The sequence below is a fragment of the Nerophis lumbriciformis genome, linkage group LG18 (genome assembly GCF_033978685.3).
Source record: "Nerophis lumbriciformis linkage group LG18, RoL_Nlum_v2.1, whole genome shotgun sequence".
NCBI lineage: Eukaryota > Metazoa > Chordata > Actinopteri > Syngnathiformes > Syngnathidae > Nerophis > Nerophis lumbriciformis.
The window spans coordinates 45,150,181-45,171,950 of NC_084565.2; the positions used below are offsets into that span (position 1 = coordinate 45,150,181).

At 40.3% G+C, this 21,770-nt stretch overlaps 1 protein-coding gene across 2 annotated transcripts in view; it reads right to left on the reverse strand.

Moving 5' to 3' along the window:
- Positions 1-21,770, reverse strand: part of LOC133618020 (pre-B-cell leukemia transcription factor 1-like) — a 59,395-nt gene that overhangs the window by 22,413 nt on the left and 15,212 nt on the right. For both annotated transcript variants that reach the window (XM_061978477.1, XM_061978476.1), the window contains exons 3-4: positions 5,508-5,758; positions 5,220-5,410 (exon numbers count right to left, since the gene is read on the reverse strand). In XM_061978477.1, the coding sequence (XP_061834461.1) occupies positions 5,220-5,410; positions 5,508-5,758 (442 nt within the window). The remainder of the gene's footprint in view (positions 1-5,219; positions 5,411-5,507; positions 5,759-21,770) is intronic.

A 21,770-nucleotide genomic window follows, 5' to 3' on the forward strand; every position in this document is an offset into this window, starting at 1 on the left:
CCGGTGCGCTTTATATATGGATTAATATTAAGATTCATTTTCATAAAGTTTCGGTCTCGTAACTACGGTAAACAGCCGCCATCTTTTTTACCGGTAGAACAGGAAGCGCTTCTTCTTCTACGCAAGCAACCGCCAAGGTAAGCACCCGCCCCCATAGAACAGGAAGCGCTTCTTCTTCTACTGTAAGCAACCACCCGCCCGCGTAGAAGAAGAAAAAGCGCGCGGATATTACCGTACGTTTCATTTCCTTTGTGTGTTTACATCTGTAAAGACCACAAAATGGCTCCTACTAAGCGACAGGGATCCGGTTCATGAAAAGACGCAATCTCTCCATCCGCACACGGACTACTATTTCACAGCAACTGATATTCCTGTGAACTGCACTGTGGATACAACGGGAGCACGTACGGTGAATATTCGCACCACAGGGAATGAGAAGTCATCCTTCACTGTGGTTCTAGCTTGCCATGCTAATGGCCAGAAACTTCCACCCATGGTGATATTCAAAAGGAAGACCTTGCCAAAAGAGACCTTTCCAGCCGGCGTCATCATAAAAGCTAACTCGAAGGGATGGATGAAGAAAAGATGAGCGAGTGGTTAAGGTAAGTTTAAGTTTAAGTCCATGTTGATATACGACTCCATGCGCGCCCACATCACGCTGGTTTTAATATATTATTAAAGTTTGACTGACCTATTTGACTGTTTTTTTGACATTCCTTTAGCGCAGTTAGATGCGGCTTATAACACGGGGCGGCTTATAGGTGGACAAAGTTTTGAAATATGCCGTTCATTGAAGGCGCGGCTTATAACCCAGGGCGCCTTATGGTGCGGAAAATACGGTAGTTCTTGTTTAGCACTTCTAGAACTTGTACTTACATTCAGTTTAAGAAATATAGGTTTTGGACAGGGTTGTACGGTATAATCCAGCGCTACTAATGAAGTAAAAAAAAAGGTACTATATGATAAATACTTTAAATGGTAACATTGCTGGTAATGTGAGCAGATACATGGAGACAGAAGAGGGAGAATGTACGTATTGTGGCTTTAAAATGCACTGCAGAGTCTTTGCTCGCTGGCTGGCTAAGCGGCTAACGTCCATCCACAGTGTTTTAGCTACTTCTAAATCACTAATCCTGGTCTCCATGGCAACAAAGTACGTTTCTTACAAGTAGTATTATCACTGGAGGAGGAAGAATAGCTAAACATGCTTCACTACACACCGTAGGAGGATACAATAGCTCACTGGCCAGCCACTGTAATGATACCAAGTACAAGAACGTATCTAGTCGATACTACTATGATTACATCGATATTTTTTATCGTTACAAAATCTTTTTTCCTTTTTAAAAAACTTCATATTATGTTTATAAAGTCAGTAAATACGTCCCTGGACACATGAGGACTTTGAATATGACCAATGTATGATCCTGTAACTACTTGGTATCACATCCATACCTAAATGTGTGGTATCATCCAAAACTAATGTCAAGTATGAAAGAAGAGAAGAATAAGTGATTATTACATTTTAACAGAAGTGTAGATAGAACATGTTAAAAGAGAAAGTAATCAAATATTAACAGTAAATGAACAAGTTTTTACAGTTTGTCCATACTTGCCAACCTTGAGACCTCCGATTTGGGGAGATGGGGCGTGGGGGGCGTGGTTGGGAGCGTGGTTAAGATAGATATAACTAAGAAATACTTGACTTTCAGTGAATTCTAGCTATATATATATATATATATATATATATATATATATATATATATATATATATATATATATATATATACATATATATATATATATATATATATAAAATAAATACTTGAATTTCAGTGTTCATTTATTTACACATATACACACACATAACACTCATCTACTCATTGTTGAGTTAAGGGTTGAATTGTCCATCCTAGTTCTATTCTCTGTCACTATTTCAGAACACACACATTATACAAATATACATGATAAAATCAATAAGAAAACGGGAGCTCTAATTTGGGAGTCTGAATTAGGATCAGAAGTTCCTATATAAACATTGCGCACTCACGTCGCCTTTTTGTATTGATTACTGCAGCTGTGCACTGGATTCATTCACAAACACAAACTACAACTCACAAACACTTTAGAGTTAGGCTCCACCATCAGAATGTGTACTTAAACTTATAAAGATCACATGGATATTATTCAGTGAGTTGATTCACCAAAACTAACCTGTTATACAGGAGGAAAAAGCGTTTCAATTGTTCACAGACTGGTCGCGCTCATCAGAATGACAAGACACTTCCGGTCTGCAGGTGATAGCATTCAATTGGGAAGAAACGCTCTACTGCCCCCTACTGACCAATGTGAATACTGATAAATGTGTAATGACAGCTCCAAAAATTAATTCAAACCACAAAATAAAATAAATAAATCAACACAAAAATGTGACACATTATGGGTGGGTCACATATGCATGTACAGTAGATGGCAGTATTGTCCTGTTTAAAAGTGTCACAACATTGCTGTTTACGGCAGACCAACTGCTTTACGGTAGACGAAAACTTGACTGCTGTTGTTGTGTGTTGTTACCGCGCTGGGAGGACGTTAATGAAACTGCCTAACAATAAACACACATAAGAAACCAAGAACTCGCCCTCCATCATTAGCTGTTTATATTGTGGGAAAGCGGACGTGTGAACAGGCTGTCAACACGTCACTCAGGTCCGCATGGAGCCGGAGGGGGTGTGGCCTCCAGCTCCGCCTGAATTTCGGGAGATTTTCGGGAGAATATTTGTCCCGGGAGGTTTTCGGGAGAGGCGCTGAATTTCGGGAGTCTCCCGGAAAATCCGGGAGGGTTGGCAAGTATGAGTTTGTCCCTCATAATGTGTATAAAATAATAAATGACACAATATGTTACTGCATACGACTAATTAGGAGTCTTTGTTTGTTTACTTACTACTAGAGATGCGCGGTTTGCGGGCACAACCGCGGAGTCCGCGGATTATCCGCGGATCGGGCGGATGAAATTAAAAAAAATAAGATTTTATCCGCGTGCGGGTCGGGTCGGGCGGATTAATTAGATATATTTTTTTTTTTTTTTTTTTTTTTTTGCGGGTGGCAGTTAAACCAATTGGTAAATATATATACATAGTTAAATGTTGTTACCCACATACGAAAAACGAGCAGGCACCTGCAGCATATGCCACAACAGAAGAAGAAAAAAAGAAGAGATGGACACTTTTACGGAGCGGAGAAGGGACGCCTCGCCGGGGTCCGGGACCGAGGCCCCTTCCCCCGAGAGGGCCCCACCGGGAGCCGTAGCTGAGGCGATCCGCGAGAAGGGCCCGACGCACGTCCAGGGTCACTACCGCGCCCACCGCACCGACACCCCGCCTCGTCCGCCTTCGCCGCGGCCGGCGTCACGCGCAGCAGGTAAGCAGCTTACCTGCCCGCCACCCCCGTGGCCGGGGGCGCGTAACAGGGGTCACTCCGCGCGCAGTTCGCTCACGAAAGGGGTGGGGCTCACCCTGGTTTATATAGAGAGCAGGACGGTGGCCATGGAAGTCGGAACCCGCTAAGGAGTGTGTAACAACCCACCTGCCGAATCAACTAGCCCTGAAAATGGATGGCGCTGGAGCGTGGGCCCATACCTGGCCGTCGCCGGCAGCGAGACGCGCTTGGAGGTGCGCTCAGCGCGGCTCCCATATGATTGCGCACTGGTGTGCGTCTGGGTCGTGACAGCGTGGCACGCAAAAGTCTGTGCTGCATTGGATCAGTCTCCTTTCTTTAACAGGCAAAAGCTTTATAACCTCACCATACCTGCCAACTTTTGAAATCAGAAAAACCTAGTAGCCAGGGTCCAAGGGTCCAAGGCCCCGGTAGGTCCAGGACAAAGTCCTGGTGGAGGGTTCAGGGCTTCGCCCCCCGACGCAAAATGATTATTAGCATTCAGACAGGTTAAAATGTTGCTAAAACCATCACTTTTCTATCAGTCACAGTGACTTTTCAAAACAAAAATATTACAGCAAAAATCATATGGGTTGATTGACATGTTTATTCTGTAAGCTAACTTCAATAGTTTGAAATTATTTTGACAGTTAATGCCAGTTATCCTGTCAACCTTTCACAAGACTTCAATTTGTTCATTGAAAGTATAAACACTTTTTACAGTAAACAAATGGTAAAACAGTACTAAACAATTCCATAAAAAAAAAAATTGGTGTCATTATTAACTTTCTGTCCAAGCTTGTATAATCTACTGCCTTGTTCAATTGTAAAAAATATTCTGTGCCTAAAATTCACATTTCTATCACAATTATCATACTGTAAACATGGTAAGCTAACTTCATTAAAATTAATAGTCCTGTCAATAGCATGGAATTACAATTCAAATGTAGTTTTTTTTGTAAGCCTTTCAAAAGAATTCAAAATATGAAAAATTAATGAAAATTAATTTAAGCCGTCAGACACTTGAAAAGTGGCACATCACATCTCTAATGTAATCATTTGAACTTTTCAACAGAAATAGCACTGCAAAAATATTAAGGACATACTTCTGTATTTTGGTAGTTATGCTGTCAACATTTAACAAGATTTCTTCAACTTGGACTTGAAAGCATAAATAGTATAAACACTTTTAACAGTATGTCGTGCTGTGAAATTCAGCCGACAGGATTGCGCACCAAACACGAAGCAAGGCCAAAGCGCAGGAGAAGAAAGGACTTCTTTCATTTAAGGTTTGTGATAAACCATCAAACTCATTCGTTAAAAGGACTCCATAGTAATATAAAGCGAATTTTTCTGGACATTATCATGCAAGAAAAGTTTATTTTTGGGACCGCGATCACCGCGTAATGATTTTTAAAGGTTGCATTACAAACATTTAACTGTCCCATGTGATCAGCCAGTGCGATTGGAAGTCCATGCTCAATTATTGCCTCCGTAAATAAAACTTCGGGCGGGTGCGGGCGGATGGCGGGCGGATGCAGTTCTGATCAAACGTTACATCGGGTGGATGGCGGATGGTTGACGACTTTCTGACGCGGTTGCGGATGAAATAAATTGCCTATCCGCGCATCTCTACTTACTACTAAAAGACAAGTTGTCACTATTTTATTTAAGGACTAAATGACAATAATAAACATATGTTTCATGTACACTAACATGTGTTGTTACAATAATGACATTTTTTTGTGGTATGGAAATAGATGTTGGTATGGAGACCGGCGACACACCTGGCGTCCAGGAAGCGTGAGCGCAGGATCATGACAGCTTCACACGTGCTCTGCTTGAGTTGCATCTGGATGGAGTTGAACTTGCGATGGATGATGGTCACCATGCGCTCGATCTCCTTGGCCGAGATGGGCCTGGTGCGCGACTGCTCCCTCAGCAGGTTCATCACGTGGCTCGTGAACTCGCTGCACGCCTACACACACACACACATGAACACACACACATGAACACACACACATATATAAAAAAGTCAACAAAAAGTCCCAAGAGCGTAGACGTCATCAGCTCACCTGTTCGTACTTCTCCAGCTCGGTGTGGTAGATCTGTCGGATCTGAGTCAGCTTGGCTCGGTAGTCCGAGTGTTCCACGGAGTTGTCGGTGGCGACTCCGCTCCCCGCCGCCGCCGCCGCCGCCGCAGCGGCCGCCACCGAGACCCCGCCCTTGTCCGGCCCGGACACGCCCTCTGCCAGCAGCATGTTGTCCAGCCTCATGAGCTGGGTGTCGGGGGGGTCCTCCTCCTGAGGGCCACGGATGCTCAGCACTGACAAAACAGGGAGAGGTCAAAGGTCACTGGCACCATCATGCGCTTTTTCTCCCCCGTGACCTCTGACCCCAGTGTGGGTAAAGGCAGCGACACAGGACTAGTGTTAGCGGTTAGCTTTAGCCAAGTCACTGTGATGAAGTCATTAATGGCAGTAATTAATCCCTCATTAGCATAATTAATCAGCAGCATCCCAGCACGCTTGAACCTACCCCCACTTGTGCCGCTGCTCCACATTAATTAACAGTCATGTTAATTAACAAGCTACTAATTGTTAACGTCCTGCAGCACAATCATTAGCATTCTAATATTAGCATGCTAGCTTTTTTTTTTGCTAATTTTGCAAACATACCTCAAATATTTTGTTACTTGACGAATACCGTATTTTCCGCACTATTAGCCGCACATAAAAACCACAAATTTACTCAAAAGCTGACAGTGCGGCTTATAACCCGGTGCGCTTTATATATGGATTAATATTAAGATTCATTTTCATAAAGTTTCGGTCTCGCAACTACGGTAAACAGCCGCCATCTTTTTTCCCCGTAGAAGAGGAAGTGCTTCTTCTTCTACGCAAGCAACCGCCAAGGTAAGCACCCGCCCCCATAGAACAGGAAGCGCTTCTTCTTCTACTGTAAGCAACCACCTGCCCGCATAGAAGAAGAAGAAGCGCGCGGATATTACGTTTCATTTCCTTTGTGTGTTTACATCTGTAAAGACCACAAAATGGCTCCTACTAAGCGACAGGTTTCCGGTTCATGAAAAGACGCAATCTCTCCATCCGCACACGGACTACTATTTCACAGCAACTGCCTAAAGACTTTCAAGAAAAGCTGGCTACTTTCCGTGCATATTGTAAAAACAAGACAGCTGAAAAAAAGATCCGGCCAGAGAACATTATCAACATGGACGAGGTTCCACTGACTTTTGATATTCCTGTGAACCGCACTGTGGATACAACGGGAGCACGTACGGTGAATATTCGCACCACAGGGAATGAGAAGTCATCCTTCACTGTGGTTCTAGCTTGCCATGCTAATGGCCAGAAACTTCCACCCATGGTGATATTCAAAAGGAAGACCTTGCCAAAAGAGACCTTTCCAGCCGGCGTCATCATAAAAGCTAACTCGAAGGGATGGATGGATGAAGAAAAGATGAGCGAGTGGTTAAGGGAAGTTTACGCGAAGAGGCCGGGTGGCTTTTTTCACGCAGCTCCGTCCATGTTGATATACGACTCCATGCGCGCCCACATCACGCTGGTTTTTAATATATTATTAAAGTTTGACTGACCTATCTGACTGTTTTTTTGACATTCCTTTAGCGCAGTTAGATGCGGCTTATAACACGGGGCGGCTTATAGGTGGACAAAGTTTTGAAATATGCCGTTCATTGAAGGCGCGGCTTATAACCCAGGGCGCCTTATGGTGCGGAAAATATGGTAACCTTCTTTTTTTATTAAGCTAATTCTGTAGGTAAACATTAGGGTTACTGCTACTAGTAAAGTACCACTGTAATGATACCAAGTACCGCTGTAATGATACCAAGTACCGCTGTAATGATACCAAGTACTGCTGTAATGATACCAAGTACCACTGTAATGATACCAAGTACAAGAGTGTGTCTAGTCCAAACAACAATCAATATTTTTTATCATCAAAAAATATTTTTCCCTTTTTAAAAAAAAAAGTATATTATGTTTATAAACTCAGGAAATATGTATACCTGGACACATGAGGACTGTATGATCCTGTAACTACTTGGTATCGTATCCATACCTAAATGTGTGGTATCATCCAAAACTAATGTCAAGTATGAAAGAAGAGAAGAATAAGTGATTATTACATTTTAACAGAAGTGTAGATAGAACATGTTAAAAGAGAAAATAAGCAGATATTAACAGTAAATGAACAAGTAGATTAATAATCCATTTTTTACAGTTTGTCCCTCGTAATGTGTAGAAAATAATAGGTGTATAAATGACACAATATGTTACTGCAGACTAATTAGGAGTCTTTGTTTGCATACTTATTTAAGGACAAAATTGTTCTTGATTTGCAATAATAAACATATGTTTAATGTAACGTAAGATTTTATGTTCAAATAAAGCCCATAATGACATTTTTGTGGTGCCCTTAATTTAGAAAAGTATCGAAAAGTAACTAGATACATTTTGGTACCAGTACCAAAATATTGGTATGGAGACAACGCCAAGTATACGTACACCTCAGTCACGTTTTGGTACTTAATTCATGCTAATGTCAGCATGCTAGCATGTGATCTATTTTTCAGGTACAAAGTAGTATATTTTGGTATTTGACACATGTTCAGTTAGCATTTTGTTTTAGCTAATTTAGCAGGAATAGACCTCAGTGTAAATATTTTGGTGTTTCATTAATGCTAACGGTTAGCATGTTAGCATTGTACTGTTAGCATGCCAGCTTGTTGTTTCTTTTAGCAATTTTTTTCCCCATATATTTTGTTACCTGAGGCTAACTCTTAGCATTTCAGTTCGACTTTGGCATCGAATCTTCTAGTTCTTTGAAAAAGAAAATCTATATACTGTACTGGTTTGGAAGGCGAAAACTGCCAAAATGGCCTCCACATCCTTTAATTGTTCAGTCTGTGGCCCTCACTTATCGGGTCGACCCTCTAAAATAAAAACAACTCTACTGACCACGATATTTAGAAAGTGTAGTCTTTGCTGCGCCCCCCAAAACAAGAAATATGGACACGCATCACATGACCTAGTGACCCACTGCATGGGCAGACAAGGACAAGAAGGTCATTAGGTGGTCCTATTAGGGTCAGAGAGTAGATATAATGTGGCTCGCAAACATAAAGACCGCCCCTCGCAGGAAGACATAGTCCCCGAAAAAGGGAGAAAAAGCAAGACAGGCACGATGAAGGAACCTCCATAATTAATAGGACAACAAATAAATGAAGGTTTTTGTTTGCATCAATGATGAACTTGTTTGGCAACACAAAGATAGTCAGTCAGATGACATAACAACACAAAGATAGTCAGTCAGATGACATAACAACACAAAGATAGTCAGTTAGATGACATAACAACACAAAGATAGTCAGTCAGATGACATAACAACACAAAGATAGTCAGTCAGATGACATAACAACACAAAGATAGTCAGTCAGATGACATAACAACACAAAGATAGTCAGTCAGATGACATAACAACACAAAGATAGTCAGTCAGATGACATAACAACACAAAGATAGTCAGTCAGATGACATAACAACACAAAGATAGTCAGTCAGATGACATAACAACACAAAGATAGTCAGTCAGATGACATAACAACACAAAGATAGTCAGTCAGATGACATAACAACACAAAGATAGTCAGTCAGATGACATAACAACACAAAGATAGTCAGTCAGATGACATAACAACACAAAGATAGTCAGTCAGATGACATAACAACACAAAGATAGTCAGTCAGATGACATAACAACACAAAGATAGTCAGTCAGATGACATAACAACACAAAGATAGTCAGTCAGATGACATAACAACACAAAGATAGTCAGTCAGATGACATAACAACACAAAGATAGTCAGTCAGATGACATAACAACACAAAGATAGTCAGTCAGATGACATAACAACACAAAGATAGTCAGTCAGATGACATAACAACACAAAGATAGTCAGTCAGATGACATAACAACACAAAGATAGTCAGTCAGATGACATAACAACACAATGATAGTCAGTCAGATGACATAACAACACAAAGATAGTCAGTCAGATGACATGAAGAAGTGATGGACACCTGGGACTGACAACTTGCACATTTGGACCACAACTACTACATCAACGTGCTTGGAAGGACTGAAATGGAACAGGAAGTATTAACAATGGAAACGTAAACAGGAAGTGGAAACATGAAAGTGTTTTGAGATGAAAGTCAACGCGAGAGGAAACAGGAAGTGCACCCTTTGTGACCGCGTGAAGGCCACACCCCTCAGCTCTTTGTTTCTCTCAAATGGTCGTATGTAACACATTAACACATTGGCCACGCCCCCACAAGTCCACCGTGAGTTTTCCTGAGGCTCCTAACAACAATACCTTTAATGAACTCCTACTTACACTCGGTCATGTGACTTTAATGAGCTCATTCTGATGTCATCTTCTTGACACGACTATCACATCATCATGACCACACACTGCGATTATCATCGTGACATCACGCTATCATAGTGACGCCATCATGACGCCACAATGACACCACACTGATGTCATGACGCCATCATGACATCATCAAGCAATCGTCATGACATCTTCCTGATATCATTGTGACATCATCATCATGACACGACGTGGCATACTGACGTCACCATGACAACATGACATCATCCTGATGCAATCATGACAACATGACATCAACATGATTCCAGCATGACATCATCATGATTCCACCATGACAACATGACATCATGATTCCACCATGACAACATGACATTAACATGACGCCAGCATGACAACATGACATCATGACAACATGACATCATCATGATTCCACCATGACAACATGACATTAACATGACGCCAGCATGACAACATGACATCATGACAACATGACATCATCATGATTCCACCATGACAACATGACATCAACATGATTCCACCATGACATCATCATGATTCCACCATGACAACGTGACATTAACATGATTCCACCATGACATCATCATGATTCCACCATGACAACATGACATCATCATGATTCCACCATGACAACATGACATTAAATGACGCCAGCATGACAACATGACATCATGACAACATGACATCATCATGATTCCACCATGACAACATGACATTACTATGACGCCACCATGACAACATGACATCAACATGATTCCACCATGACATCGTCATGATTCCACCATGACAACATGACATTACTATGACGCCACCATGACAACATGACATCAACATGATTCCACCATGACAACGTCATGATTCCACCATGACAACATGACATTAACATGACGCCAGCATGACAACATGACATCATCATGATTCCACCATGACAACATGACATCATCATGATTCCACCATGACATCATCATGATCCCACCGTGACAACATGACATCATCATGATTCCACCGTGACAACATGACATCATCATGATTCCACCGTGACGTGACATCATCATGATTCCACCATGACATCATCATGATTCCACCATGACAACATGACATCATCATGATTCCACCATGACAACATGACATTAAATGACGCCAGCATGACAACATGACATCATGACAACATGACATCATCATGATTCCACCATGACATTACTATGACGCCACCATGACAACATGACATCAACATGATTCCACCATGACAACGTCATGATTCCACCATGACAACATGACATTAACATGACGCCAGCATGACAACATGACATCATCATGATTCCACCATGACAACATGACATCATCATGATTCCACCATGACATCATCATGATCCCACCGTGACAACATGACATCATCATGATTCCACCGTGACAACATGACATCATCATGATTCCACCGTGACGTGACATCATCATGATTCCACCATGACATCATCATGATTCCACCATGACATCATGACATTATCATGACACCACCATGACAACATGACATCATCATGATTCCAACATGACATCATCATGATTCAACCATGACAACATGACATCATCATGATTCAACCATGACAACATGACATCATCATGATTCCACCATGACAACATGACATTAACATGACGCCAGCATGACAACATGACATCATCATGATTCCACCATGACAACATGACATTACTATGACGCCACCATGACAACATGACATCAACATGATTCCACCATGACAACATGACATCATCATGATTCCACCATGACAACATGACATCATCATGATTCCACCATGACAACATGACATTAACATGATTCCACCATGACATCATCATGATTCCACCATGACAACATCATGATTCCACCATGACAACATGACATCATCATGATTCCACCATGACAACATGACATTAAATGACGCCACCATGACAACATGACATCATGACAACATGACATCATCATTATTCCACCATGACATTACTATGACACCACCATGACAACATGACATCAACATGATTCCACCATGACAACATGACATCATCATGATTCCACCATGACAACATGACATTACTATGACGCCACCATGACAACATGACATCAACATGATTCCACCATGACATTAACATGAAGCCAGCATGACAACATGACATCATCATGATTCCACCATGACATCATCATGATTCCACCATGACAACATGACATCATCATGATTCCACCGTGACAACATGACATCATCATGATTCCACCGTGATGTGACATCATGATTCCACCATGACATCATCATGATTCCACCATGACATCATGACATTATCATGACACCACCATGACAACAACATGACAACAACATGACACCAACATCTGTCACGACGTGGACTATGGTGCAGTAAACTGCATGGAGTGTTTTCCCGAGATGCAAAACAACTTGACTGGACATGGCGTGCAGGTAAATACATGTTTAATCTTTGACTCAAAAAAGGAACAAACAAAAGGCGCGCACAAGGCGGAGAACAAACTTGGCTAAGAAAACAAAACTCGCACAAAGGCAGAAACTATGAACATGAAACCAAAAAGACACTTACTATGACGTGAAAGGATCAGCATGAACTATGGTAGCAGAAGTATCAGAGGTAATGTCGCCAGGCTGAATACCTGGCAACTATCGGCTTAAATAGTCTCTTCATTAGTGACAACAGGTGCGTGAGTCCAAAACGTGAAACAGGTGAAAACTAATGGTCGTCATGGAAACAAAACGGGAGTGAAAAAACAGGAACTAAAAGTGTCCAAAAACCCAACAGAACATAGCCAAACAAAACATGATTACAAAGACATGACAGCCACCATGACAACATGACATCATCATGATTCCACTGTGGCGTGACATCATCATGACGCCACATGAGGACATATTATCATGGCGCCACATGACGTGTCTGGTGAACATGAAGGGGGTGGAGTTATACTGGAAAGGCCGTGTTTCCATGACAACTAAAAAAAAGTAAATAAGCTCCATTAGCCGCACGCTGTGTCGCAAAGATAAGCACGAAGAGGTTCAAATATCACGGTCAGCTGCTCATTAACAAGCAGGAAGTCACACACGTCAATAAAGGGGGGTGAGGGGGGGAGGGGGGTGTTTTAATGTGACACCTTGAGGCGGATAACGAGGCGAGAGCACGGCGCCACAGTGGAGTTCATTAGGCCGGCGCTGAAGGATCCTGCCGGGCGCCGCTAACGACATGGGAGGATTGGGACGCGACACCCGATGAAAAAAACATGAACGCTGTCAGCTCTGACGCCCTCTGGAACGTTCCGCAGCGGCCCAGCGGACGATCCCAGACCCAGGAACAACATCACACCAGCGCAATTAAAAAGGCTGTGCCTCCCGACTGCTTTAATGTCCGCCATCTTGGCGCCGTCCGCCTTGACGACCACACACGCACAAGACTCCCAGTTTGACACTTTGTTTCCACACACACACACAAGACTCCCAGTTTGACCAGTTTGTCACTTTGTTTCCAGCTGGGTCCTGCACATATCTTCCTTACATTGGAAATCATCTCTCCTCTTTTTACACTGTCAAGAGAAAAGAAAAAGGGACTGGGTGGCGCTATCTGCAGCTATAAATCCACTCTTATCCACCTGATTTACTATAACACCACGCGCTAAACACGCATGTGCAATCTATAAAATAGCATTCACTATTAGTGGGCGTGTGCAATTAAAAGGTGGGGCAGAAGGCCTTATTTAAATGAGCATTTTGCTTGTACTATACAAGGCATCACCATGGAGACACTCATTTACTGCTCATACATGTCATCATGGTCCTCCTACCTGTGGTGTTTTACAAAAAGCAGGAGACATCTACCACTTTTTATGGGCATTTTAGAAGCAGTCGTGCATCTACCATGACACCACTTTTTTTCTTGCCGCTGGGAGGGAGGCTGCACTTATGTGCTGAAGATAATATATCTGTATATATATTATTCTCTACACATATTATGTATATATGTTAGATTTTTTTATCGCTATATTAGTCTATTTATACCTGCATTGTCCTTTCCACCCTTACACTTTCCATCATTGTAACTGAGCTAGGGCTGCAGCTAACGATTATTTTTCTATCGATTAATCTATAGATTATTTTTTCGGTTAATCTATAGATTATTTTTTCGATTAATCTATAGATTATTTTTCCTTTTACCGATTTTTTTTTAAATTTAAAATGAAGAGGAAAAAATAAATGTAGGCCAGTTTTTTCAAAAGGCATGGCTTTTATTTACAAAAAAAAAAGTATGGCCACTCAGTCAACATTGACAACAACATGACAAAATATTCTGTAACAATGTAAACATTTAAAACTTTTAACATTTAACAAAATTAAAAGTAGCTTATTTGCTTTTTAATGTGCAAATATAAAAGTAAACATCCAGTGCAAATCTTAATATTCTGGAATAGTATAAGCATTTCAAAAGTAAAAGTATTGCTTATTTTGCTTTAAAATGTGCAAAAATAAAGATAAACATCCAATACAAAAAAGTGCAAAACGGAAATATTCTGTAACAAGTGTAAACATTTCAACAAAAGTAAAAGTATTGCTTATTTGCTAAAATGTGCAAAAATAAAGCTAAACATCCAATACAAAAAAGTGTACAGTGTAAACATTTCAACAAAAGTAAAAGTATTGCTTATTTTGCTTAATAACACAACAATGATAGTATGATTAAAGTGAAAGTTAATTGTTGGTTTGTACATAGTATATGTAACTGTTAATGTTGTAAAAGGTATTTGCACAACTAATTAACGTTAGCGTTTGTGACACGTCTTGTGCCGTGGGGTTCTTTCAGGACCGACAGACTGAACGCCAGACGGCTTTGCCAGGTTTACAATCTTTTAATTTTACACAAAGTCTTTTCTCTTCCAACTGCGCGGATCGCGCACCTGGGCACGATTGCGGCGTCGCTCCCGGCGCGCCCCGCCTCGCCGCTCGCTCGCCGCCGCCGCCTCTCCACAGCGTTAAAGAGGAGCGCGTCTTTGTAAACACTGAACAGGCACGCCAAACGCGCCTCTCAGAGCGAAACGGTGCTTTAGTTTATGAATTTACAACGCAGATACAAATGACACATTCATGTTTTTGTGTAATAATGACAACGTATACGCACGCGGACGATTGACTTGTTGATGGTGATGGCAAGAACGCTGTCGGGGGTTTTCTTTTCAAATGTTCGTTCATAGCCGTTGTGCTGCTATGATAGGCCATTTCCGCTCGACACAGTGTGCATACAACAACGTTATTAGGCCGTTTATTGAAATACTCCCACACTTTTGACGACTTTTGGCGTGCTTTTTTCCCCTCGCTCGCATCGTCTGCTTTGCGCTCCGCCATGACAGTAAAGTAGTGTGACGTAAATATGCGACGCGCCGACGCACAAAAACGGCGTCGACGTATGTACGTAACCGATGACGTCGACTACGTCGACGCGTCGTTTCAGCCTTAATTGTAACTGAGTTACTGTGTTGAACAATCTCCCTTGTGGATCATTAAAGTTTGTCTAAGTCTAAGACACAAAAAACCATGCCAGTAAGATTTGGTATCGAGAAGGAAAAAAAAGTATATTGTAGAAAAAGTTGCAGTCTTCTTGCAAGTCCAAATCTAGTAAAGCTGCTTTTTGGGTAAACTTGTTGTAAGCCCCGCCCCCCAAGCCAAAAAACTGCCATTAGTTTGAAACTGTAATACAAAGAAGCGAAATCGAACAAAAAAGTCGAGCATAAAAACCTTTGGAACCCAGAAAAAAAATTAAAAGGGTACAAAAATATGAATATTGGCATGGAAAAACACTTCATGGCTCAAAAAAATATCCACCAAAAATCAGATTTTTTCTTTAAACACCTTCAACTTATTAACAATATTTAATTATGTGTTAAACATGCTTGTATTATGTTTAAACAGCTTTGACTTATTAACTAATTGTTAAACATGCTTGTATTATCTTTAAACACCTTTAACTTATTAACTATATGTGTTAAACATGCTTGTATTATCTTTAAACACCTTTAGCTTATTAACTATATGTGTTAAACATGCTTTGTATTACCATTAAACACCTCTAACTTATTAACAATATTAACTATATGTGTTAAACATACTTTGTATTATCTTTAAACACCTTTAACTTATTAACTATATGTGTTAAACATGCTTTTTATTTATTTGTCACCAAAACTTGTTTCGGTGCCAATACAACAATGTCCAAATATTACTGGCAGTGTTTTGGCTCAGTAAAAATGTATACTTAAAGAAGTTTTTTTTAAATATAGGATATAAGTACCGTATTTTCCGGAGTATAAGTCGCACCGGCCGAAAATGCACAACAAAGAAGGAAAAAAAACATATATAAGTCGCACTGGAGTATAAGTGGCATTTGTTGGGGAAATGCATTTGATAAAAGCCAACAGCAAGAATAGACATTTGAAAGGCAATTTAAAATAAATAAAGAATAGTGAACAACAGGCTGAATAAGTGTACGTTATATGAGGCATAAATAACCAACTGGTATGTTAACGTAACATATTATGGTAAGAGTCATTCAAATAACTATAACATATAGAACATGCTATACGTTTACCAAACAATCTGTCGCTAAATCCCATGAAATCTTATACGTCTAGTCTCTTATGTGAATGAAATCAATAATATTATTTGAATCATTTCACACATAAGTGTCTATGCCAGGGGTCGGCAACCCAAAATGTTGAAAGAGCCATATTGGACCAAAAATACAAAAACAAATCTGTCTGGAGCCGCAAAAAAATTAGAAGCCATATTACATACAGATAGTGTGTCATGAGATATAAATTGAAAAAAGATGACCTAAAGGAAACTAAAGGAGCTCAAATATAGCTACAAATGAGGCATAATGATGCAATATGTACATATAGCTAGCCTAAATAGCATGTTAGCATCGATTAGCTTGCAGTCATGCAGTGACCAAATATGTCTGATTAGCACTCCACACAAGTCAATAACATCAACAAAACTCACCTTAGTGCATTCATGCACAACGTAAAAAGTCTTGTGGACAAAATGAGACAGAAAAAGAAGTGGCATAAAACACGTCCTAGAAAGTTATACATGTAAACAAAGTACGGTGAGTTCAAGGACCGCCAAAATTAGTAGGACAAAACAGTGCTCGCCAAATACTCGAATCAGTGAAGCATGTTTAATATAAACAGTGGGATTTATGACAATTGGGGAGGTTTGTGTCATGTTTGTCCTCCTACAGAAACCATATTAAAACAAAGAAATATTTTTTTTCCCCTCATCTTTTTCCATTTTTCATACATTTTTGAAAAAGCTCCAGAGAGCCACTAGGGCGGCGCTAAAGAGCCGCATGCGGCTCTAGAGCCGCGGGTTGCCGACTCCTGGTCTAGTCTCTTACGTGAATGAGATCAATAATATTATCATGTGTTCATCATTTCACACATAAGTCGCTCCTGAGTATAAGTCGCACCCCCGGCCAAACTATGAAAAAAACGGCCACTTATAGTCCGAAAAATACGGCACTGTAATATTTTCTGTGAAAAAAAACAAACGCCATTAAAAAAAAAGAAAATAAATTACAATAAAACGCATACATTTCATTAGTTTTAATCAGCCCCTCGAGTCACCCAGCAGCTATGAAATCATAAAAGGATGTTGCTGAAGTGACAATACGTCCAACTGCGTCAGTCTGCGCGTTCTTCTCAAAAGGGTGAAGAGTGTTTGATCCAATTAAATCCAAGTCAGGATATTTGCATCTTCTCTCCCCAGTGTTGCGGGCGTTTTGACGATCAGCATATATTTTGCATATTAATGAGGACAGAGACGCAAAATGGATCGCGCGTCTTATTTATTTCTCTTATTTATCACTTTTGCGTGTGCTGTGGAGTTTGCACGTGTTTTAGCGCACGCAAACCTTTAGTAGATCAGGCCCTATGTCTAAACTAATCTTACATACCGTTAGCCACTGAGCACTAAGCAGACACACACACACACACACACACACACACACACACACACACACACACACACACACACACACACACACACACACACACACACACACACACACACACACAGCCAGTAGAGTGTGAATATCTGATGCAAGTGGAAAGGAGAAAGTATTTTATGACTTTAATGCGGCGTGATGTGAAATGTGTGTGTGTGTGTGTGTGTGTGTGTGTGTGTGTGTGTGTGTGTGTGTGTGTGTGTGTGTGTGTGTGTGTGTGTGTGTGTGTAAGAGCTGAATGAGAGCTGAAAGCGTAGCAAGATGTGTGCTGAGAGTGGGGGGTAGTATGGCGGGTGGGGTGGTTGGGTGATGGGGGCACCCTGCTTGGTGCGCCTGGGGTTTGCTAAAGGGGGGATGGGGGGGGGGGGGGGTCTCGCTTGAGTGCCTGGGGGGGGCGGGGTCAAAGTGGACTACATGTTGATGAGTGTTGATTTGGTCCAATGAGGGGGGGGGCGGGTTGTCTTGTTCTGCTTTAACTCTGTGTGTGTGTGTGTGTGTGTGTGTGTGTTTCTATCCTTCTTGAGACATGAAGGAGGAAAAGTATCTTCCATATGAGGAGGTGATGACATAAATCAATAACATTGCATCTAATAGACAATGTCTCATTTGTGGTGACATCTATCAACATGAGGGTGGTCCCAAAAAGGAGGGATTTTTATCATTGTTGCTTTTAAAAGTGCTCCCCCTCCGGTCAACATATGAAATAACAAGTGTGTGTAAGAAATGTAAATGCGCCCCTTTTAGCCAAAATTAATAAAACAAATAAAATAAACATGTATATAGAGACATACTGTAATAACTTGAAGTAAATAATGAAGATTACAAACCAATTACAAACCAAAAATTCAACAAAAACAGATTAACTAAAATGTGCATAGTATGTATATATTATTAATGTCGTAAATACACTTCTTTATATATCTAGAAAGGCTGGTCCTAAAGAGGGAGGCATTTTCAGAGGTCTCAAGACGGTAACACATACAAGAATGTGTGTGTGTGTGTGTGTTCTTGTTTTGCTGTCCTTCTTGAGACATGAAGGAGGAAAAGTATCTTCCATATGAGGAGGTGTGAACAAGTGATGACATAAATCAATAACATTGCATCTAATAGACAATGTCTCATTTGTGGTGACATCTATCAACATGAGGGTGCTCCCAAAAAGGAGGGATTTTCATCATTGTCGCTTTTAAAAGTACTCCCCCTCTGGTCAACATATGAAATAACAAGTGTGTGTAAGAAATTGAAATGCGCCCCCTTTCGCCAAAATTAATAAAACAAATAAAATAAATATGTATACAGAGACATACTGTAATAATTTGAAGTAAATAATTAAGATTAAAAACCAATTACAAACCAAAAATTCAGAAAAAAACAAAAGAACTAAAAGCTGACCTTTTTTATATGTGCATAGTATGTATATATTATTAATGTCGTAAATACACTTCTTTATATATCTAGAAAGGCTGGTCCTAAAGAGGGAGGCATTTTTCTCAGGTCTCAAGAAGGTAACACATACAAGAATGTGTGTGTGTGTGTTCTTGTTTTGCTGTCCTTCTTGAGACATGAAGGAGGAAAAGTATCTTCCATATGAGGAGGTGTGAACAAGTGATGACATAAATCAATAACATTGCATCTAATAGACAATGTCTCATTTGTGGTGACATCTATCAACATGAGGGTGCTCCCAAAAAGGAGGGATTTTTATCATTGTTGCTTTTAAAAGTGCTCCCCCTCTGGTCAACATATGAAATAACAAGTGTGTGCAAGAAATTGAAATGCACCCCCTTTAGCCAAAATTAATAAAACAAATAAAATAAATATGTATACAGAGACATACTGTAATAACTTGAAGTAAATAATGAAGATTAAAAACCAATTACAAACCAAAAATTCAGAAAAAAACAAAAGAACTAAAAGCTGACCTTTTTTATATGTGCATAGTATGTATATATTATTAATGTTGTAATACACTTCTTTATATATCTAGAAAGGCTGGTCCTAAAGAGGGAGGCAGGTCTCAAGAAGGTAACACATACAAGAATGTGTGTGTGTGTGTGTTCTTGTTTTGCTGTCCTTCTTGAGACATGAAGAAGGAAAAGTATCTTCCATATGAGGAGGTGTGAACAAGTGATGACATACATCAATAACATTGCATCTAATAGACAATGTCTCATTTGTGGTGACATCTATCAACATGAGGGTGCTCCCAAAAAGGAGGGATTTCTATAATTGTCGCTTTTAAAAGTGCTCCCCCTCTGGTCAACATATGAAATAACAAGTGTGTGTAAGAAATTGAAATGCGCCCCCTTTCGCCAAAATTAATAAAACAAATAAAATAAATATGTATACAGAGACATACTGTAATAATTTGAAGTAAATAATGAAGATTAAAAACCAATTACAAACAAAAAAATAAAATAATAATAATTAACTAAAAGCTTACCTTTTTATATGTGCATAGTATGTATATATTATTAATGTTGTAAATACACTTCTCTATATATCTAGAAAGGCTGGTCCTAAAGAGGGAGGCAGGAAGGTAACAAACACAAGAGTGTGTGTGTGTGTGTGTGTGTGTGTGTGTGTGTGTGTGTGTGTGTGTGTGTGTGTGTGTGTGTGTGTGTGTGTGTGTGTGTGATGTACATACAGCAGCAGGAGGGTGCCATGACACAGTGTCGTCATAGCAACCAAAGCTCTCGATGGTTAGCGTTTCAGCAAAGAGAGTGTAAAATAATGGGCTGCCAGCGAGGTCACACACTTGACCCCGCGACCTCCGACCCGAGAGTCACCGGTGCGCACGGCGGCGAAGTGAAGGGGTCGACGCGACGCGGGCGCCCGCCTACGCTTGTCAGCCTCCCGCTTGAAACCTGACACTACACAAACATGGCCGCCAGAAGGTGGCGAGGGGAATGCAAAGAAACGGCGAGTCAGCGACGCTTTTGTTTGACACGCTGAGATTTACCACGGCCGCGCTTTACTTTTGCATCCGCCGCCACGACACACTGACCACACCCGACCACGCAGGTGAGTGGCGCTCCATCTAACACCTGCTAGCCTTCCAAGCCAACACAATGCTAACTGATTGTCTTAGTCACCTTTTATTTTGACGGTTATATACCAACCTTTCCACTACAGAGGGCCCCGGGGCCCACTCAAATATTAACACTCAATTAGTCATCTTGAGTAATCTTCATTTGAAAAGGATCTAATTAATATTTTTAACTTACTTACAGTTGACCAAAATAGACTTCAAAATAATAACCTAAAAATAAAGACTAATCAAATATACTGCAAAAGAAAGAACACATAAATAATAAATGTACATACAATTATGCAGTGCATCACATTCTAACTAAATATGTTTCTTAAAAAAATGATTGAATCATTTTATTTGAATGGTATTCAATAACTATATATAATAAATGTAGAATAAACCTTGTCAAATGATATGAAAGCATTTTTTTTTTTTTTATCAAGGCTTAGGTCAGACTGATTCCAAAAATAAATAGTGATTGAATACACTCATTAAAACGGATGAAAAATAAATTTACACACAATTACACTGTTAAAATAAATACATTCTCACTAAATGAATAATAAAAAAACAATAATATATATGTTTCTGGACTAAACTGTCAATACAATTAAAGTTCAAATGACAATACAGATTCACTACTTTAGTCATAATTTTTGCACTGGAGAAACTTCTCGATGATTTTAGCTGCAGACGTCTTCCGTTTGTTTGAGATTGTCATTACTGCCACAAGTGGTGGAAAGGTGTATTACAACTACCGTATTTTCCGCACTATTAGCCGCACCTAA